Consider the following 22,546-nt stretch of genomic DNA (forward strand, 5'->3'; position numbering starts at 1 on the left):
CACACACACACACCAGTTCAAACCACAGCACAGCACTATACACACACACACACTACAGCACAGTTCAATTTAACACACAACAAATTTAGGCTGAGAAACACAGAATTCGTCAATGTCTACAACAACACACCACACACAGTTAGGACGGTGAGTTGTATCCTGTGTTGTTTTCGCACAGACAGAGAGAGAGGGAGAGAGAGGAGACGACACACGCAGAGCATGCTCTCCTTCAGGTTTAACTTGACACGGCGCTGATATAGTGCTGATGCAAGATTTGACTGCAGAGCAAGTGATTTTAGGCAGTTGAGATGCATTTATGGGAGTGTGCGAGCAGGGATAGTGTGTGTGATGTGTGTTGTTGCTAAAGATGCGAGTTGATCCAAGCGGGGTGGGCGTCGAGAACCAAGTCACAGTAAGATTTGGTAGAATTAACTACAATAGTGTTTCTTTAAAGTCTGCAGAAGCTCAATTTTTGTATTTGGATTTTACAACTAACTGCTAAACTCGATCTAATAGATGACAGAATATTTATCTGCAACTTTTTATTCCAGGCATATAATGGACTTCATCAATTCTATCTTTATCTTACTTATAAGCTAACACTCTCGGATATGCTTAGTTGAGGTTTGGGATTGTTGTGCTGAGCGCTTATGCAGATAAGAAACACGACATTTGAAGACGTCCTTAAGAAAAGGGGTGGTGTTATGGTTTTGAGGTACATTTAGAGGCTATCAAGGTAGCTGTCTGCTGGTTAACACCTATTTTCTTCTCAATTGCAAATATTAACTGCAGATGATCTCGAACCTCGATAAACCGATCATCTCGGTCATCTTTCCTGACACTTACCCATTGGGGAGAGTGTGCTTGAGAATATCTGAAGCAGCAGCATGTGTCTGAGGAGATCGTTTGGTTAAAATAACAGGTTTAAACTTAGGCAACAACACCCAAAAAATTTTAAAGGGAGGGCCTTCACTTGGAATAGAATGCTTCAAGAGAAGTAAAAAATGATTAGTCATGTATTTAGTCTATGTATAAAGAGTCACATGCAGAAGGGATCGACCAGTGAGAATCACAGGGAAGGAGTTTTGAGGAGAAATTAAAGATCAATTAATTTTATGTTTTGTGAGCGATGGCTTCCTTTCGTGCTAGAGTTAAAAAACACCACAAACACTCAAAAGAGACACGGCCACTTGACTACGATGTGACTGACTTGCAGGGTTTTCGAGCTGGAAAGTTCACACGGCCTCAGTCCAGCTGGTAACGTAACTCATGGTAATAATCTTTGTTCCCAAGCATAAAGCAGCAGTGTAAGTCCACACTACAGCTGAGTGAGACCACATCTAAAGAAAGCTTGGCATGTTTTCTTGATGGTTTCAACCTGGAGGTCTGATTCAAGACCAGTACAACGAGGAGTGAGAGTGAGAACAGCCGCACGAACCCGAACTGCTGCTTCCTCACAACACGCGTACCTTCAATACAGACACCGCGATGTAAACAGTGTGTAACAATGACAGCGGAGGATTAGGCAGCATTGGAGGCATTGAATAATAGGCAGCGATTAAATATGTTTGAACATAATCCGATAATGTTTATTTGTCTCGTGTTGTGTAAGGATAATGTTGCATCATTGTGGGCAGAAAAGCTTTGGGAAACATTTACACAGGCCTGTTTTCCATCCTGCAGCAGCAAACGAAACAGGCAGGTTAACCTGAAGGCAACAGGGATTGGTGGAGGGGGGCATTGTGTTCAGTACACCGCCCCTGGTGAGGAGGACGTGTCTGGATCCAGTCGCCTCGCTCCCACATGAAGTGAAAAATAAAAGAGAAATGAGTGAAAAACATGTTGAGCAAGCTGCATCAGTAAAATTAACGAGACACTGAAGGCGGTAAGCCAGTTCTGTCACCTCTGACCACACGACTTAAATATATTAACTAGACAGACTGTCGCCCTCCCCGCCGTGACCTCACCACACACACACACACCACAACAAAACACTTCCCCAACATCCACCAAACACACACACACACACAGCACACACACATCACACACACACAACACACACGTCTCTCAGCCTCTGGAACATCCCACCCTCACAAGGGACACCACCCGCCCCTCCATCTCCCATCCCATTCCCCAGCTGGAACAGCGCTGGTCTCCGTGGCGACGGGGTCTTCCGTGGCGAACAGGTGCACCTTGTCTTCCAGGGCTGCCAGAGTGGATTAGCGGGGCTCCTCTGGAAAAGGCCTCACTAATGGAATTAGCAGCAGCAGCTGCAGATGAAATGGAAAAAGATAATCCGGCACAACGCCGTCTGGAGATTAAGAGACGACCGCCTTAATCAGGAAAACAAACGACAGCAGGTCCTTCAACACATCTGGGCCCAGGGAGCATGAAAGAGAGAAGATACACTAGACACCTCTTGAATGCCACAGGAGGGACGAGAGATGGATAATCTGAAAACTGATCAAATTTGTGGTCACGTGTGGCAAACGTTAATATGTGTTTGTTCCATTTCATTCATTGATTTCAACATATTATTGGGCGCGCGTGATCAAACCCAGGTGCAGAAAGACGTCTTTTCAACAGGTTTTTCCCCCACATCTGGATGAACAGGAGGCCCAGACCGCCTGATCGGCAAACATCAACCCACTAATTGCTTCTCGTGTTCTTGAACGGAGTTTAATCCTCTGCAGCCAGTTCCAAATCTGGGTGGGAAAGCCTGAATCCAGAAGAGTGGAGGCTGTTAAGCCAGCAGCAGATTAATGCCCGTTGGTTGGAAATTATGCTCAAACACACATGCAAGCAAAAGTCTTACTGAACCTCTCTCTGCAGCACAACACAGTCCGTGAAGGCTAGCGCCTCCTCCAGATGTAAAGGCTCTGAGAGTGAATACGGTCAGATGCGTTGAAGGACGTTAAGCCCAGATGCTCGGTGCGCATCTGAGACTACTGGTTTTGGGTACCCAACTCGTTGGTTTGGAAGCAGCCTAACAAGCCAGTTCACTTCCAAGCTGAACCCTTTAAGGACTGAATTCTAACATCTTTAAATCACCACTTTGTCTTCTGTGAAGGAAGAAAAGAAGCGAGTCGGGTTTATGCGGGATAAACGACTTATGTATTTCTATTCACGTAGAGAGTTAAGCAAAGAATTGCTGTTAATTATGGGCCCATGCAAGTTTCCCTTCTGTATATTCTCATAGCTGCACAGTTGCTTGAATTACAGTTGTGTTTATAGACAGTAGGTGTCTATATTGGAAGCATTCGGTTGTGTGTATTGATTCGGCAATTTGGTGGTGGTTTTGTTGTTTGAAAGTTGAGGTCTTCTGGTGCGAGATGCGAGCATAGTAGTTTTCAATGGATTTATATTGTGAGGGTGGTCCAAGCGAACACCCAAATACAAGTGAGGAAATGAAAAGAAGAGGAGAGACAGCGCGCAACTCGATCACGCAGAGACAAAGATGGATTCACAGAGACAATTGTCTCAGAACACGCATGAACGTTTTTGCGTGTTCTGGTTAAGGTGTTTGTTGGTGTAGATGTGCTGATGCATGGATCTAGGAGATTTCGCGAACTGAAGTCCTTTCAATCACTCTGTAGACTTAGAGCTCGCCCATCGTTTTAAATGCAGAAAGTTTACTCAGAAGATGAAGACTGCAATTTTTGGCTTTTCTGCTGTTTCTCTCTCTCTTCTCCAGCCTTCGTCTTTGTCCTGAATGCTCCACTCGCGACAACGTTTACAGACGTCACCCAGCTGTGAGGAGAGGAAAGAGTGAGCGGAGCTCTTTCAGTACGCAGCGGCCTACGTCCCTCCGAATCGAACAAGACAGACAGGCGCTGTGCTGACAACCATCACACCCCCACCCAGGGGTGATTAGAAGACACCACAACACACACACACGCCGGGTAAACAAATGCACGCAGGAATGGCATTAACCGTCCTCAGGCCCCTCTTTCATTAGGCAAACCTAACCCCGGGAGTCGTCCTGTTGGCTGCTGTTTACATAACAAAAGGGCATCCTCTTTGAGGGCGAAGTGAGTCAGGCGACTGAACAAACGGCAGCATCAGAAAAACACAGAGCCGCTCTGCTTATGAAAAAGGATGAACCTAAAAGTCCTATTATCCTCGGCGCTGACACGCGCTCTCCGCTCGCAATAAGCTGCGCAAGATTTTGGCTCATTATAGCAACACTTAATGGGTACAGTGATAGAGAGTAGGAGCAGACGGTCCTGTTCACATCAGACGTAACTGCCCAGACTTTGATTGTGGCAATCCTCCATCAGCTCGAGACGCACCGGTCCTCTAACCAACATGTTCAACTCCTTGCCCCTCCGCACTAACGCTGAACCCGTCTGCTCCCGCCGCCTAACCTCTACCCACGCACCGCGGTCGCCGACCTTCACACACCGGAGGACCGCGTTCTCGACTCGTGCAACCCCGCACGGCCCACACCACCGCTCGATTGCTTTTGATCTTCAGATTTCAAGAATGGAAGCGGCGCTTTGATCAGATTTCATCTCCACTTTGTTGCAACATTTAATTAGACACGCTGGCTCTGAGACACAAAGCACGAGAGTGAATGAGGAGGGGACGGTGCCGATTCGTGTAGAGGTCTGGACGGTGCCAGATGTTAGGGCCAAGCTGGATACAGCAGTCGCACTCACGACGCTCGTGCGTCCGTTGATCAGACTGTACTGACTCTTCTTTTGATAGAGTTTCTCCGTCCATCACGCACTAGTCACCGCGTGGATTCTGATTTTAACGACACTTAATTCACTAACACAGTACTCACACATTGCAAGCGAACATTTTATGGTCACGATTGATAAGTTGATTCAAAACTGAAATTTAATTGGCAACATCCTGACTATAAGTGATCGGATTATATAGACAGACAAGGATAAACTGACGGGCTGTTTATGCAAGAGAATGTTTGTATTAAATAGCGAACTTCAGGGTGGAAATATTTCTCTGTCGGGAGGGATTATCTCATAGGTCCGTGAGTGTTACTTTCACGTCTGATTGTCCGCTTATATATGAACAAGTAATGTGTGATTACATATCAAGTTGCGGACATATAGGACTTACGTGTGAGAGCTGACAAATACAGAGAGTATATGCCAAGGTGTGGCGTGATTTATTAGCCTCCGCACTCACGCTGCCACTCTCACGCTCGCTCGGTTGATTACAATCTTCTTGTCGCTGGATCAACTTCTAGGTGTGATATTATATGATGCTACCCTCACGTTGAAGCAGTGATGTCATCGAAAATTCTCATTATATATACTAATACAGAGTGACGTCTGAAGTTATAAATGAGCGTCTAACAGATTTATGTAGTTTGTGTCATGACTCGTTCGTGGTATTATAATTAAAGGTGCATCGTTTGGTTCAAGAGAGTGTGAGTGCGTATGATGAGAGTGTTCATGATTAATATCGTAGATGACACTAGATTGCCACATTAATTTAGAACACACTTTGACAGTTTGTCTGGAGTCTGGTTGTTTATTTGCAGAAATCATTACGCTGATAAAAACATCTGGAAACCCCTTTTTCAGTTCTACAAAGACAGAAAATGAGCAGCACAAGGATACGTGGCGTTCCCTCGGTGCGGCACACCAGGTAGAGACAGGCGGCGATGACGTGCGAGGACTTGCGGCCGCGGGTCAGGTGTTTGGTGAGCGCCATCCTGTAGAAATTGAAAGCCGTGTCCAAACAGTGCTTGTTCATCTGCAGCTGTTGACCCAGAGTGTTGATTGTGCTGTTTGGCTGAGGACACACACACACAACACGCACACACACACACACACACACACACACACACACACACACACACACACACACACACGTCAGTTCAAAGAAAAACAGAGAGTTTTCATTTAAAGAAAACACAAATGCTCAACATCCCATCTGCCTGTTTAATCATTACAGAGACAGAGAAAAACTGCAAAAGACACAGAAAAAGTATCACGAGGCGCAGCGTGTGATTCACTCATAGGATATTCAGCGACTGTGGAATGGCGCATCGTCGTCGCCCATAAACAATGAGAAGTGGTTTTGTTTGAACCTGTCTTGGACACATATAGACAAATTAAAAACCTGAACACGTGGCGTAGAGACAGGACGACGATGCCGCCATCCACAGTCGCTGAATATCCTGATGAGTGAATCACACGCTGCGGCCTCGTGATACTTTTTCTGTGTTTTGCAGTTTTCTTGTCTCTGTTAATGATAACAGGCAGATGGGATGTTGAGCATTTGTGTTTTCTTTAAATGAAAACTCTCTGTTTCTTTGAACTGACGTGTGTGTGTGTGTGTGTGTGTGTGTGTGTGTGTGTGTGTGTGTGTGTGTGTGTGTGTGTGTGTGTGCCCTCACCCAAACCGCACATCAACACTCTGGGTCACCAGCTGCAGATGAACAAGCACTGTTTGGACACGGCTTTCAATTTCTACAGGATGGCGCTCACCAAACACCTGACCCGCGGCCGCAAGTCCTCGCACGTCATCGCCGCCTGTCTCTACCTGGTGTGCCGCACCGAGGGAACGCCACGTATCCTTGCTGCTCATTTTCTGTCTTTGTAGAAGCTGAAAAAGGGGTTTCCAGATGTTTTATCAGCGTAATGATTTCTGCAAAAACACAGACTCCAGACAAACTGTGTTTCTTTATAATGTGAACTGTGCAGCTGCCAGAGGAGTAAAGCATCTTCATAAATCTTTAGATCCCAAGTTGCACATTTTGAACCAAACGTTGCACCCTTCCTCTTCAGCATTATAACCCAGTCGCACCAGACACAACTACATAAATCTGTTAGGACGCTCTTTATAACTTCAGACGTCACATGATAATCAAATTCAGATGCTAATAGGTAATTATTTTCCTAATCTGAGTCTCAAGGTGTAGCCCACAGCTAATTCACTGATTCCATGTAATCACTATACTTCCTGTTTGCATCAGCCAAAGCATGATGGGAACTGTAGTCCCAAATTTCTAATCTTGTTCATCTCAAAAGGGAAATAAGAGTGAAAGAAATAGGATCAGAAAATTATCCGACAGAGAAAGTCCCATCAACGTGGCTGAAACACTGAGTTTCTCCTCTGTCTATACATCACTTGATTATCAGGATTGTTGCCAATTAAATTTCAGTTGATCAACTTATCAATCGATTAATCGTTTTAGCTGTGTGTGAATTAAGTGTGTAAATAAACAGCTGGATGCTGATGGATACACAAAGAATCAGAGTCGAAGGAGCAGGTAGCACGGTTAGCCGTTGGCCCTCGCCCTGCGTGTGTCAGTCTAATTAAATGTTGCAACAAAGTGGAGATGAAATCTGATCAAAGCGCCGCTTCCATAATTGAACAGAGCAGCGTTTCCTGCGTGCACGAGCAAACCTCCTCCGTTTAATCGCACGCTGGCTGTAATTAGCCGAGCAGAAGTTCAGCGTTAGTCGAGGCAAAGTTAAATTTGTTGAACCTGCGTCTCGAGCTGATGGAGGATGGCACATCAAAGTCTGCAGGTTACGTCTGATGTGAACAGGACCGCCTGTCGCCGTCTTAATGTTTCATAATCTGCAAACGGCAGCTTATTGGAGCTGAGAGCGACGTGTCAGCGCCGGGATAATAGGACTTTTAGGTTCATCCTTTTTTCATAAGCAGAGCGGCTCTGTGTTTTTCTGTGCTGCCGTTGGTTCAGTCCTGACTCACTTCGCCTCAGAGGATGCTTTTTGTTATGTAACAGCAGCACAGGACGACCGGGTTAGGTTTGCCTAATGAAAGAGGGGCGAGGACGGTGTAATGCCTTCCTGCTGCATTGTTTACCGGGCGTGTGTGTGTGTGTGTGGGTGTGTGTGTGGGTGTGTGTTTGTCAGCACAGGCCTGTCTGTTTGTTCATGTTCGGAGGAGTGAGGCCGCGGTAAAAATAGCTCCGCTCACTTCCTTCTCCACAGCTGGGTGAGTCTGTAACGTTGTCGCAGGGGAGCATCAGGACAAAGACGAAGGGAGAAGGAGAAGCGGAGGGAAACATTCGTCTCATCTGGACTTTGATTTAACGAGGCAGCCGTACAGAGGAGGACCAGGCGATCTGGATCATGCATCCGGTTTCAGGCTGCAGACGGATCGTTCATCTGTTCTGAACTTGTCTCTTTGAATCCATCTTTTTCTGATCTTTCTCTCGTCTCTTCTTCTTTCCTCTGTTTGTCCTTCCCCTTCAAATAATCCCAGAAACTTATGTTTGCATCCAAGCACCAATTAAAACCATCGAATCAGAACAAAATGCTGTTACCAGCTAGAAAACTGTCACATGCAGCAGAATATACGAAGAAACTTGATGAATAACAGCAATTCTTTGTTAATCTCTGGTGAAATTAAGTCGTTTCCCATAAACCGCTCGCTTCTTTTCTTCCTCCAGAAGACAAGTGGTGATTAAAATGTTAGAATTCAGTCCTTAAAGGGTTCAGCTTGGAGTGAACTGGCTTGTTAGGCTGCTTCCACCACGAGTTTCCCAAAACCAGTAGGTCTCAGATGCACCGAGCATCTGGCCTTAAGTCCTTCAACCATCTGCCGTTTCCTCAGAGCCTTTACTCTGGAGGAGCCGCAGCCTTCACCTGTGTTGTGCTGCAGAGAGAGTTCAGTAGATTTGCTGCCGTGTGTGTTGAGCACTTAATTTCCAAACCACGGGCATTAATCTGCTGCTGTAACAGCCTCCACTCTTCTGGATTCAGGCTTTCCACCAGATTTTGGAACCTGGCTGCAGGGATAAGCTCCCGTTCAGACACGAGAGCATTAGTGAGGTTGATGTTTGCCGATCAGGTCTGGCGCTCCTGTTCATCCCAGATGTGGGGGAAAAACCGTTGAAAAGCGTCTTCATGCACCTGGGTTTGTCACGGCGCCAATATTATGTTGAATCATGAAATGAAATGGACAAACACAAACGTGCACACGTGACCACTTGATCAGTTTCAGTATCCATCTCTCGTCCCTCCTGTGGCATAAGATGTGAGTAGTTTTTTTATTTCTGCTCCCTGGGCCCAGATGTGTTGAAGGACCTGCTGTCGTTTGTTTTCCTGATTAAGGCGGTCGTCTCTAATCTCCAGACGGCGTGTGCCGGGATTATCTTTTTCCATTTCATCTGCACTGCTGCTGCTAATTCCATTGTGAGGCCTTTTCAGAGGAGCCCCGCTAATCCACTCTGGCAGCCTGGAGACAGGTGCACCTGTCGCCACGGAGACCCCGTCGCCACGGAGACCAGCGTGTTCCGAGCTGGGGAAGGGATGGGAGAGGGAGGGGCGGGGGTGTCACTGTGAGGGTGGGATGTCCAGAGGCTGAAGAGGTGTGTGTGTGTGTGTGTGTGTGTGTGTGTGTGTGTGTGTGTGTGTGTGTGTGTGAGGTCACGGCGGGGGAGGCGACAGGTCTGTCAGTATATTTAGTCGTGTGGTCAGAGGTGACAGAGGTGACGCTTCAGTGTCTCGTTAGATTTACTGACGCAGCTGCTCAACATGTTTCACTCATTTCTCTTTATTTCACTTCATGTGGGAGCGAGGCGACTGGATCCAGACACGTCTCTCACCAGGGGCGGGTTATGAAACAATGCCCCCCCCCACCTCACCTGTTGCCTTTCAGGTTAACCTGCTGTTTGTTTGTGCTGCAGATGGAAACAGGCTGTGTAAATGTTTCCCAAAGCTTTTCTGCCACATGATGCAAACATATCCTACACAACACGAGACATAAACATTATCGGATTATTGTCAAACAATTTAATCTGCTGCTATTATTCAAGCACTCCAATGCTGTTAATCTCTCGCTGTCATTGGTTACACACTGTTTACATCGTGCGTGTCTGATTAAGGCGCGTGTTGTGAGGAACACAGTTCGGTTCTGCGGCTGTTCTCACTCCTCCTCGTTGTACGGTCTTGAATCAGACCTCCAGGTTGAAACCATCAAAGAAAACATGCACAAGCTTTCTTTAATGTGGTCTCACTGCAGCTGTAGTGTGGACTTCACTGCTGCTTTATGCTGGGAACAAAGATATTACCATGTACGTTACCACTGACTGAGCCGTGTGACTTTCCAGCATCAAAACCCTGAAGTCAGTCACTCGTGTCAGTGGCGGTCTCTTGAGTGTTTGTGTTTTTTAATCTAGCATGAAGGAAGCCGTCGCTCACAAAACATAAAAATTAATTGATCTTTAATTTTCCTCAAACCTCCCTGTGTCTCTGGTCGACCTTCTGCATGTGACTCTTTAAAACTAAAATCATGACAAATCATTTTTTACTTCTGATTCTTTGTTTTTGGTTTGTTGCCTTAACCTGTTGGTCTCAGACATGCTGCTGGATCTCAGCGATCTCCTGCAGGTAAGTGTCAAGACTAATGATCGTTATCGATTAATCTGCCAGTTATTTTCTTGATTAATCTATAAAACCATCACAGTTTCCTAAGTGACGTCTTCAAATGTCGTATTTTGTGCGATCAACAATCCAAACCTCTAAATATCCAGTGTAGTATAATGTAAGATAAAGATAATTGATGAATCCATTATCTGAATAGTTGCAGATAAATATTCTGTCAATCGATTAATCGACTTATTATTGTAAATCAAAACAAAATTGAGCTTCTGCAGACTTTAAAGAAAACTTTATTTTCTTAAATCTTACTGTGATGTGTCTCGACGCCCACCCCGCTGGAGCAGCCACTTGCACACACACACACACACCTACCTCTCGCCACCACTCCCATAATGCATCTCTGCCTAACCACTTGCTCCTGCAGTCATCTTGCATTCAGACTTTCACCCGTGTAATTAAACCTGAGGGGGGGTGTGTGTGTGTGTGTGTGTGTGTGTGTGTGTGTGTGTAAATTTAGAAACTCCTCCATTTGTCTGCATATTTAATGGCAGCAGATTCACAGTGAGTCAGGGGCGTGGTGGAGCTGGTGGTGGCGGTGGGACATTTCTCAGAGTCACAGCTGGTCAGGGGCTTTTATTTTTACGCACCCAGCTGTCCTGCAGGAGCCGGTGGCGGCCCCTCCCCCCCCCAACCATCCACACCCCGGCATGTGGAGTGCTGGGTGTGGATTTGAAGTGGATTTCGGGTGGGTGGGGTTATTAATGCCCAACATTTCGGGGTGTGGGTCGGTGATATTCCACCGATCACTTGTTTATGGATCCACACCCGCGCCACTTGGTGTTTGTTGCATTGTTGGGATGAATGAGGAGCTCTGTCACTTTCAGTCTTCACTCAGCTGCTGAAGTATTGATCAGGGCTGGATCGATACTGACTTTAAATATCAGCTGTTTTCTGTGTTGTCCACCTCAGATGTGACGGAGGTTTGATCACGTGTTGATCAGTAGCTGGGAGTATTAAACAACAGGTGCGTCAGAGGGTGAACATGAGGAGGGCCATGTTAATCTGTCAGGGGTCTCCTCGGGTCACGAGGAAGCTGAGGAAGGTTCCCGGCAGATAAAAAAATATTTTATTCAAAGCTCTGGACAGATCACAGAATCCTCTTCTCCTCTTTATTTTTTCATTGAAAGTATATTTCCCCAATTTATGACTGTTTTAAGATTCAGTAAGTGACTTTGATGCAGATTCAAAGAATGATATAAAACCAGGAGGAGAAGAAGGAAACTGAATCCTTGTTACATTTTGATTTTAATTGATCAGCCAGCGTTTCCACCCCACCAGGTCTCCATCAGTCAAACATCATCATCAAAATTTAAACTGAGGTCTTACAGATGTTGGCAGCAGCTGTTTGGTTCTGTCATTTAGGCCTGTGGCTTCAGGAGAGAGTGGTTGTTGATGCTCGTTAATCTCATCAGAGCGGCCCTCGGTCGTACCGGCCCCCATCAGGAATCCTTTAATTGAAAGCTTTTCCCCCCTCGAAGCCTCGGCCGCCGCCTCCACCTGTTGAGACTCGGGCTGTGAAGTATCAAGTGTCCGCTCAGTGTTTTTGTTGCCGGAGCGTTTGGAGTTGACCCCTGACCCCGGAAAGTTTCACTTAGCGCTGCAGAGCAGAGGGGGATCGTTTTCTCCTCGTTTCGTCTGCGAGCAGCTCAGCGGCCGACGGTTCAGAGCTGTCATTAATTTTGATTTGGAGACTCGAGCTCAGCGTTTAGTTGCCGAGTCAAACGTCAGTTTTACAGATTAAAGAAGAAAAGTTTTCAGTTGGTGTCGAATTCAGCAGTTTGTGTTTGATTAACAAAACTCTGCCAGGCTGCACAGAGATACTGGACTACTGACTTTCACACATGCATTATGTAAAGGAATCACTTTTAGTCCCAGTGTTTAAAATTAAATGAAACAACTTCAGGTCTTAATTTTTTTGCAGTTTTGGACATTATTCCTTAATTATAACATTGCACTCGCCAAAGCAAATGCAGAGATCTGGAAACACGATAACATCCCTGCAACATGCATTTTTGCACTATGCCTCTCAGGTTGTATGTAAATGTTATGAACTAATTCTGTGTGTGTGTTACGTGATATGTGGGAGCCACTCGACGCTGACATTTTAACCAGGTCTCTCTTGTGAATAAAGCGTCGACGGTGTTTCCTGGTTTGAATAAAACTACCCAGATGATCTGAACCACTTTATTTGGAGGCTAAACCGAAAGTTAGAGCGTGAATGTGAGTAACAAACCTTCTGCACAGGAAAACTTATTGTGAACACAACTACAGGAAAGTGCAGTAGGACAAAGATGAGGCAGGAAGTTGGTCCCTAAACAGTGACGGATGTTTGAAACAGTTTTAATTTTACTGTTCGCCTTTGTTTTCTTCTTCTTACAAATACATTCGACTGATTTGGACATTTGTTTACATCCTGCTTGATTGGCTTTTTGTGGTATTGCTGTGTTCCCAGATCTCAATTAATCAAATGAACCCGAGCCATGTTGATTTGATAATTAGTAATCAACATTGTTCTCACCAAGTTAATTTGATTCCTAATGATTGAAGTGATGAAGGAAACTACAGGAACGAGACCCAAGGTGAAACATTTAATTCAACCCCTGCAATTATTACATTTTATTTTTATTTTTTTCCACTCGGGAGCCAGACACCAGACAACAACAACAACAACAACAACAAACACTTATTACGTGACGTATTATTACTTTATAAAGCTGATATAGCAAACTTGTTCTCACACATTCATTTGTCCTCCTGATCAATCTAAGTCCAGTATCCCCTCTTCTCTTCTTTTATCTCTGTGTTTGGTCTCCGCCGCCTCCTGAGGGAAATATCTGCCTCTTCAACAGCTAAACGCTCGTCTGTGTTCACCAGCTGTTCCCTATTTGTTTTTGTTTATCGCTGCCTTTTTGTTTTTTTCCTGCTGATGAGAGCGTGAGACCGAACTAAAAGAGTCAATTTATGGAGCGTAAAACCCAAAACAATGAGCTGAAAACGCTCTGTAATGCCGAGGGGGAACTCCAGAGTTGAGTGACGATTCTGTGGGTCTACCTTTTCGCGTCATGCTGTTGTTGCCACTGGTGATGGAGAAATATTGATTAAGGCGGCTTTGAAATGCTGCAGTCGAGTAAAGATGTTGATTTTTGTTCCTCGTTTTAGCCGTTCAGCTGTAAAAACTTAAAAGTGACCGCACTTGTTCCACTTCCTCCTCCTCCTCCTCCTCCTCCACTCTCTCTGCTTTTGTGTATAAATTCCTCGCTGGAATCCACTTCCCAGAATAGCAGTGGAGCATCTGCGTCCCTGCCCGACTGCAGAGAGGGGGCTGAGAGCGAGAGTCCGTCTGTCTGCTCCGAACCCCCCCCCCCCCAAGCCCCCGGAGGTCTGGAGAGTCGGTCTGAAGGAATGACAGAGATCTGACCTGAGTTCACGACCTGATCCTCCGGCTTTCGCTGCCTTCTGCTTCAGATTTCAGCTCGTGGCGCCTCAGAAACTTAATTCTGCGCCGTATCGCCGTTAATTTGAGATGATATGATAGATGTGCGGCCTCGTGGCTTTGTTATTCAGCGGTATTCGTCATTAGATCCTTTCACATGGAGTGGTGGGGGTGTGGGGAGGGTGTGTGTGTGTGTGTCGGGGGTGATAGAATTTACTACCGAGCCTTCTGGAGGTGTTGTGGGTAAAATACAATGAAACATCTGTGATGGGAGGCGCCGGCGTGATAACCCCAACGACACGCTGGCTCTCACCCACCGCCGACTCACCCTGCTCTTCCCCTGACACGTGGCCCAGTGAAGCAGGTTCATGCTCAGCTTAGTTAAACCGCCTCATCAGCTCCTGCTCCACAAACTCCACAAACTAGTTTGAAGGTTTATCCCTGTTCACCACTGAGTTAAGGATGTCACCTTTGACTTTTCTCCTGCAGTCAACGAACACAACAGCTTTCCTGTACTTCTTCTCCTGTCACGTTGTCTGAGTCCGTCCGTCTCTAACACAGATTCTCATTCATACATCCTCAGTCTCATCTGCACCCGACCGCTGTAGCCCGCTCCTCGCAGCTCCTCGCAGCTCCTCGCAGCTCCTCGCAGCTCCTCGCAGCTCCTCGCAGCTCCTCCGCCCTGTAGCGTTTACCACAACAGGAGTTCTTACTCATCTGAACACAAGACACTGATTCTGTCCTCGCTGCTCTGACTTCCTGTTTCACCCAGATCCAACCGCAAGAGTTTCTCACCACCGACAAAACTGGTAAAAGACTGGCAACTTCTCAGCTGGCAGATCTCCATTCGCCTGCGTGCACGCAGATCACGTTATTCTGGCCATTAATAAGCGACCTATTGGGGGCAGCACGTTTTGTTTTATCAGGCCCTCCTAATGAGAAAACCTATTTATTCTCCCTCTCGTACAATTTGTACCTTGTTGTGGTTTTTATTCCTCATTCACAGACTTTTCTGCAAATAAGGAATAAAAAGCTTCATCATTTTTCATTTTTGTTTATTGGATTAATTTAGACTCAGATTTTCACGCTCACTACAATAACTGTTTGGTCAGATGGTTTTACCACTGATATGAAATGATCCTCTTCTGATAACTTTTGATCAACATATGTTAATGTGAGAATATGGGCAACTTTTCCCGCCTAAACAAACCAAACTTCTCAAACACACACACAGCGCTGTGACCACAAGCTGTCACACTAGAACTTTTCCAAAATAAAATACTACAGGATTGTCAGTTCTGAAGGAAATCATAAAGTATCTGTGAAAAGAAACGAGACCTCACTTCGATGCCGTCGCTACTTCGCGGTTTTTCTTTGGTCTTTAGTCAAAATAGTATCTGAAATTTTCAAGAATAGAAGAATTTATGTAAATTTGAAATGTTCATTTTCATGTCAGCGACTAAACAACTTATTTGTCCCATTTTTCGGCTCAGAGCTCAGTCACTTATCACAGTAACCCTTTGTCTCGTTGCCTGTGCTGACTTCTGGTCAAAGGTCACAGCGGTGTGCAGATAAATCAGTCACGTCCTCTCAGGTACAGGAAGGTTATCATGTCGCCTCAGTGCAACTCACCAGAAATAACTAACGAGTTAAAACGTCAACTTTTAAAGAGAGTGAAAGAAAAACGTCAGTGTAAAGACCCAGAAACATCCGAACACACACCGTGTGTGTGTATTGGTCAGACTTGTAATTTAGATACAGGAAATCTGAGGGGGGGGGGGGGGGGGGGGGAGGTGGGGGTGACCTTGAGGGGCAAGAATAATTTGATTAGAAATGAATCAACACAACTGTGAGTTTGAGAGACTGCACCAAGCCTGAAAAAGAAAAAATAAATAAAAAACCCTTCAAATCGCAGCAGAGATCAGCTTTTAATCACACATATTGAAGTGAAATGTTCTGCAACCTTTGGGTCGATTATGTAACGGGGACACTTAACGGCCTCATCTCATATCCTGATAGTGTTTTTCTCCCTGTCAGACACACCAGTCATCCCCATCACCTCCCTCCTGTTAGAGGGAAACGCTGCGTCTTGTGAGACAAACTCTTAATTTCAGACTGATGCTCGGGCTCCAGTGTAATTCTGTAAATGGTTTTTAAATGGGTTTAATGGCTCTTGGAGTCACTGAGCTCACTTACAGGAGCTGCAGGATCACGTAACCACGCAAATCCAGTTAGAAAATTAGACTCCTCTTGGCAGCACGAGGTTTTCCTTCTGACAGATGCTTCACTCTCTGGTGTTTTACCTTCAGCATCTCGTCTCTTTTTTGTTTTTATGTTGTTTTTTCCTCCGCAGGTGAACGTCTACGTCCTGGGAAGAACTTTCCTCGTCCTGGCCAGAGAGCTGTGCATCAACGCCCCGGCTATAGGTACCGACCTCATCTTCACACTCTTTTACTACATTAATAATGGACCATCTCTAAGTGTCCATTTCACTACATATATGTAGATATGAGCCGCTCCTGGTTAATCTCATTGTCATTTAATTTGCCAGTTGCTTTTGCGATTAACCACCCGTCTATATAAAACCAAAAACTAGTGAAAAACGTCTCTCAGAATTTCCCAGACCCATGTAGAAATATTCAAACCTCCTGGTTTGTCCGACCATCAGTCCCAAACCCAAATATATTCAACTTACAATGATTATAAAACAGAATATAGCAGCAAAAATCTTCACATTTCCTGAGCTGGAACCCGAGGATGTTTGGTGTTTTTCTTGATAAATGATTTAAAGGGATTCTCCAGAGATTTATTATTGCTTCCATAATAAATTGGGGACTCTCTAGTGACAGATTAAAGAAAAAATGCTCAAAATCGAAGCAGCAGAAGCCGAGAGATCCTGAATTTTAATCCAGAGTGTGTCCAACTCCAAAAAACACAGCATCCTTCATTTCCCACAGTGCACCTTGATTGTGTTTTTCTCCAGACGCTCCCCGCCTGGTCAAACACCCACGTCCTTTTTTTAAACTCAGGCTGATAAATGTGCAGTTTCCAAGCCCAAACTAAGACGTCCCTGATGATTCATGTAGTCACAGCGGGTTGCAGACTCAAGGTTTTAGTATCACAGCGATCCCTGGGCTCATGTTACCAAACATAACAAAAGGACTCCATGTGTTCAGTACCAGCGCACGGGACGAGTTGAGGTATCGGGGAAGAAAGAAATAAAAAAAAAAAAAAAAAACTTGATTGGTGAATCTGTGAAATAAATTTTTAGCTCTTTAACCCACTGATATCAGGGGATTTGGACTTTAACTGACTGTGTTGAGCTTTAAAATGTTCCTGCTGAATCACAGGCAGGAAATTAAAAAGTCTCTGAGAAAACTCACACATACCCTTTCCCTTAAACTTGATTTTTTTCTCTTTTCCCCAGAAGATCTAAATCTATTTTAGTCCTAATTATCTTCTCCTACACACCCGAGCATCACCACCACTCGGTCCCATTACACCTTTTTTTCCCACTGTAATTTGCAGGTTGACCTAATAACTAAAGTTCTGTTGCTAATTGAAAGTGTTTTTGTTTACGCTGCACGTGAGTCACGTCTGAATCGTATCCAGATCTCCCTGCCACAAACTCTCCCCTGCAGAGATATCGCAGACCTGTAGTGCAGGTTCTACTCTCTACTCTCTACTCAGGCATGTTTAAGTTGCTTCCTGTGCAGCTGTGTCACTGAAAATCAGCATAAATATAATAAAAAATAAATATCAGATGAGGCCGATTGTTAATATGTACAGATCAGGATAAAAATATGTGGCTTCTCTACTTTTAAATGACCCCCCTGACTTTAAAACAAAAGATTATAAGAGTTGATTTAAAAAGCAGCCCCCCCCCCCCGACTCAACGGCCCCCTGAACCTGTGACCACCAAACCCGTGAAGTCATCAATCCACGTCTGCAAGAACCTCATGTTTCCATACGCCCCAGGTGTAGTTCACTCCGATGTAACCAGAGGGCGCTGCTGCCCCTCAAATCCCCCCCCCCTGCTCCCTTCACCCAGGCACCAACAATAATATGACATCTGTGGCTTCAGTCACATTATAACCTTTATGTTTTATCATCAGGTGTATAAGCATTCTTGTACAGAACACATCTGGTCTTTAACAGCATCAAGCTGTTAACAGTTAAATCGTATTTTACAAAAGACACAACGTTTCCGAGGCCGTCCTCTGAAGTGCAAAACATCTCTGCGTCTGACAAGATTTCTACTTTTTTTTTTTTTTTTTTTGTTGTTGTTTTTTTTTTTTTTTTTTGCATTTAGAATCATACCACTACATAAAGTTTGCTCCTTGTGTAATATTGCTGCTTGGACTATAGTAACAACATTGTATATAGACTTGCAATTACACAATTTGAAGCAGTCCCTACTTGTTCCAGTTGCGGAGCTCAGCTTGATTACATAACCACAAATCACCGTATTAATGTTGTTTCTACAGCAGCCGCAGCCCTTTAAACACAGGCATCAGAGCAAATAACGTTAACCCAGTATTTAAATAAAAAAATAACATTAAATTAAATAAGATAAAACAACAGCTCCTTTTGCTTTTAAAATAGTCTCTCAAAGATCTAACCAGGCCATTTAGTGTGACATTACTCAAGTGTCTTTAATGCTACATTACTGTAAAGGCTGGGAGGCGAGGATGAACCTAATTTTCCATCAGCAGTCCAGAGCAGCTTATGCATAGAACACAAGCTCGGGGATCTGTCCTCCCTGTACTCCGGTCCCGTTGGTGCTGTCGGAGGAACACTGGAATTGAAATGTCACCTTCCCGCACTGCACCTCCGTCATGCCCTCCTGGCCGAAATAGCTCAGCTCGTTCCCGTCCAGCACGGCGCTCACCGTGTAGAACGCGTCCTGCTCCACCTGAACAGGATGCTCGAACCACACCGGAAACGTACTGCTCGACCCGTCCGACACGAACTTTGTCAGGTTCTGTGCCAGGATCACCCCCTGCCTCTTGAGTTCGATTTTGACGCTGTACTCGGCTTTGCCGCCGCTCGACCCGTACAGTCCCAAACCGGCGATAAAGATCCTCTTGTCCACCGCAAACTGAATGCTGTCGCACCGGCCGCGGTAGCGCCACTGATTGCTCCGGTAGGCCGAGGATTGGAAGCGATGGCACCTCTGAGGCGCCAAGCCCTTCCTGGCAGACAGAGGGAAGTCCAGCTGGGGCTTTTTAGCCGCAGTGTACCACAGGAACACATTGTGCGTCTCCTCCAGTGTCAGGATATCAGATTGCGCCGCCCCGTTAGCAAACTCCTCCAGGCTCATGGTGGGGATGCGCACCAGAAACAGCGCCTTGCCAAGGACATCTCTTCTGTTGCGGGTGGTGGGCCCCAAACCTTGTCTCTTGCACTCCGCTGTGGCCCAGCTCATAACAGCCTCAAACACCACCACCTCCTTGGTGTTGAGGGTCTCCCTCCGCAGTATGATCTCCAGAGTCTGCAGGTCGATCTCGCAGAAGCCCTCGGAGCACAGAGCGAGCTCGGCCTGAGCGTCGATCACCTCCCAGCAGCGCTGCGTCAGCTCGGGCTCCTCGAACAGGCGGCTCTGGGACAGCAGCACGCAGGCGTTCTTGGCCTCCAGGCTCGTTTCCAGGAAGGTGACGCAGGCCTTGGCCAGTGCAGGGACAATGTACTTTTTGGCAGCATACAGGGTGGCCAGCACCGTGTCTGCCTCCAGGTCGATCTCATCACTGTACATGTACCTGGCAGAGGGGAAATCGTATTTAAATCACAGTAAATATGCAAAAGTCTAACTTAGTAGCTCCGCTGGAGAGACGGATCCACTACAGCTTCCATATTATTCCTCACAATGAGACGTGATGCACCATGTGCTTCTATGTAAACTGACTTTGGATCCTTGAAAATGGCTAATCTCTGCTTGTACGTTGTCTATTTTCCACTGCATCCACAAAAAAAGCAAAATGGAAATAATGACTGTCTTCCTACGATGACTTAACACATCCTAACCTTTTCTCCAAAGACATAACACGCAATAGTCCATGGTGCTGGCTTAGCCAGTGCTACTAAATGAGAAACAAAGGCAAGTTATTTATAACTCCTAGTCTGCATATATCCCCCTCTAAGAAAACTGTCAGGCTGTGGATGAGGAAAAGGGAAAAAAATGTTTCTACTTGAACAAAGAGCGCTGAGAAAACCAGCAATTACAGAGCACCGTACTGCTGCCACTGCTCTCTGGCGCTTCCAGCATTTTGGCATTCGCCTCTGCTTAGCTTTGGATGAGTAATAATATGCTTTGAAGTGACACTGACTGCGCTTGTCATCTCTCCTTCTGGTTGGCTGTGTGAGGGATGGTGAGTGGCTTACTTCAGCAGAATTAGAAAAGCAGCAGGTTCCACATCTGGGATATGGATCTCAGACTCCTCCTCCGCCAGATCGCCGTAAAACATGGCACAGAAGACCGAGCTTCCCACGGCCAGCACATACTGGGAGGGAGAGAGGGAGGGAGCAAACAGATGCGTCAGAGACACATGCAACCTGATCACTTTTCTTTGCTAAGTTCAATAAAGGAGCAGGCTTTCAGTGGTGCAGAGACATGAACAACTTCCCTGCTCAGCTAAAGGACATTTTTTTTTTCCAAGAGGTGAAACGTCTTTACCTTGTGTGCTGGGACCTTCTGCGATGCCCCCAAGGGGCCAACAATGAAGTGGACATCAGCCATCAGCTCATTGTTAAACATCAAGGCATTCCTAAAAGCAGGAGCAGGTTTCATGAATAAGCCTCAAGTATTGTATAACAGTCCTCCCACACTCTTTTTGCCTAGAGACACTGGTTATTTTCATAGGTTTGGGGAGGATATAGCTACCGTAGCAGGGCTGCAACTCAAATATTTTCATAATCAATAACTCTGCTTATTATCTGTATGTTAATTAACTGTGAAAAATGCCAGTCGCGTGTTCCCAGAGCATTTTAAATGTCTTGCTTTGTCGGATAAACAGTCCGAAAGTCAAATATATTCAGTTTAATATCATATAATAAACAGAAAATAATCACATTGGAGAGGGTGTGCAAACAAGCAAAACCGGTTTAAAAAAAAAAAAAAAAGAAAAAGAAAAGTGATGATGCAGTAAAACGCATGCAACCTGACATTTATGCTATTATACAAACTTTTAATCATGATGGTGTGCCCAAAATCACTAGGTCCTCCAAAATAAAAGCTCGCAAAACCCCACTGAGGGAGAGTGACTGTGCGAACCGAGAGTACGCTGACCTTACTGCACTTTATGGTGCATTTTATCTCCCTTTTCAGCTGCTGTCATATTAATGCAGCGGCCGCAGTGAGCTGTCATTACCTGATAATGACCTTAATGTACTTTATGGTCATAACCCTGCAGGGGTGGGAGGGGGGGGCTCTCAGGAATATTTTGCACACACTTATTAAATTTACTACAGCTGTAAACCAGAAAAAGGGGTGACGGGTAATTTAGGTCCAGGGTGTTCCGGAGTTACCTCTCTCTCAGTGTTGGGTGGCTGCACTGCCAGCTGGGTGGGTCTACGTTGTTGTTGTTGATGTTTTGCTGGGTGGTCGGGGTGGTCGCCGCGCTGCTGCTGCTGGCCTGGCTCACCTGCACCTCCTTGGTCTTCTCGGCGTCCGCTACCGTAGTGCCGTTGGCCAGGTTGGTGTTGTTGGTGTTGGCGGCGGGGTACAGCTCCGCAGCCATCTTCTTCTCCTTCTGCTTCTGCTGCTTCTTGCTCGTCAGGGACAGGGTCAGGATCTCATAACATACCGGCAGCCTGTCCGGGAGCTTGCCGACCTTCTTGGACTTTTTCAGTGTTTCGGGAAGTAGGAGCAGATAAGTCAAACACCTCATGATCCGGCCATGATGGAGCAACCTGCAGTCTGCCGTTGGCATCGGCACGGGCAACACGGTCTTCTTCGCGTTGATATCCGGTGAACCGAGTCGCTGTCGGGGTCTGAATGAACTAACTGTACCGGAGGGTGGTGGTGGTGGTGGTGGTGGTGGGAGGAGGAGGGGGAGGAGGAGGTTTGCTCCGCGGAGGATTCGGCGTTTTTTCTGCGGGGAATTCGGCTCCTACGGCGCCGCTTCAACACGGCATCGACCGCGAAGTTTACACGACAACATCTAAATATAAATGTGTGTCCAGGCCCGGCGGAGTCCGTCTCCTCCTCCGTTCCCAACTTCGACCGCGAACACTTTTCTTTTTTTTTTCTTTTCTTTTCTTTTCCTCCGTTTCCTGGCGGTCACCTCATCCTCTCTGGACGGAGAAACGTCCGCGAAGCGTCGCTTGTTTTCCCTTTTTTCAGCGAGTGGGTAATCCGGAGAGTCGCAGCTGGTAATTCAAGTCTATTTTTTTTTCCCACCCCGCCTCCGCGTTAATCCTCACACATATTTCTCCTTCTGCTTTCTCCGAACCGGCTGCCCGACCGACGAGAACCCAGCTATGTTGTCCCGTTTGCGGCCGCACGCATCCGAGCTAAGTAGTCATTTGTCGGGAGTTTTTAAGGTCTACTCTATTTTTTCTGCTGTTTTTTTTTTTTTTTTTTTTTTTTTTTCGTCGTGATCTCCTCGGACGCCCAGGGCTCGTCGAGGACCAATCACATTCACGCACCGCGCTGACGTCAGGGGGACCGAAGCGCCTCCCTCCGCAGCTCCGCAGAGTGCGTCACCGGGCAACCGCTCCT

At 46.0% G+C, this 22,546-nt stretch overlaps 2 protein-coding genes across 2 annotated transcripts in view; one reads left to right on the forward strand and one right to left on the reverse strand.

Moving 5' to 3' along the window:
* Window positions 1-22,546, forward strand: part of LOC111225453 (transcription factor IIIB 90 kDa subunit-like) — a 117,357-nt gene that overhangs the window by 12,618 nt on the left and 82,193 nt on the right. Inside the window, exons 4-6 of the mRNA XM_022750339.1 lie at window positions 6,374-6,547; window positions 10,312-10,343; window positions 16,181-16,253. Of these exons, the coding sequence (XP_022606060.1) occupies window positions 6,374-6,547; window positions 10,312-10,343; window positions 16,181-16,253 (279 nt within the window). The remainder of the gene's footprint in view (window positions 1-6,373; window positions 6,548-10,311; window positions 10,344-16,180; window positions 16,254-22,546) is intronic.
* LOC111225454 (BTB/POZ domain-containing protein 6-B) lies at window positions 17,917-22,379 on the reverse strand. Its single transcript, XM_022750340.1, has 4 exons — window positions 21,352-22,379; window positions 20,501-20,591; window positions 20,209-20,327; window positions 17,917-19,586 (listed from the first exon to the last, which is right to left on the reverse strand). The coding sequence occupies exons 1-4, from the start codon at window positions 21,753-21,755 to the stop codon at window positions 18,554-18,556; spliced, it is 1,647 nt and encodes a 548-aa protein (XP_022606061.1). The 5' UTR covers window positions 21,756-22,379; the 3' UTR covers window positions 17,917-18,553.

Source organism: Seriola dumerili, unplaced genomic scaffold, assembly GCF_002260705.1.
Source record: "Seriola dumerili isolate Sdu_G_001 unplaced genomic scaffold, Sdu_1.0 BDQW01000149.1, whole genome shotgun sequence".
NCBI lineage: Eukaryota > Metazoa > Chordata > Actinopteri > Carangiformes > Carangidae > Seriola > Seriola dumerili.

Coding starts and splice junctions, on each gene's coding strand:
- LOC111225454 (XM_022750340.1), bottom strand. CDS start 21,755: ATGCCAACGGCAGACTGCAGGTTGCTCCATCATGGCCGGATCATGAGG. Junction 20,328..20,500: donor AGAAGGTCCCAGCACACAAG/GTAAAGACGTTT, acceptor TCTCCCTCCCAG/TATGTGCTGGCCGTGGGAAG. Junction 19,587..20,208: donor GCTTTTCTAATTCTGCTGAA/GTAAGCCACTCA, acceptor CCCCTCTGCCAG/GTACATGTACAGTGATGAGA.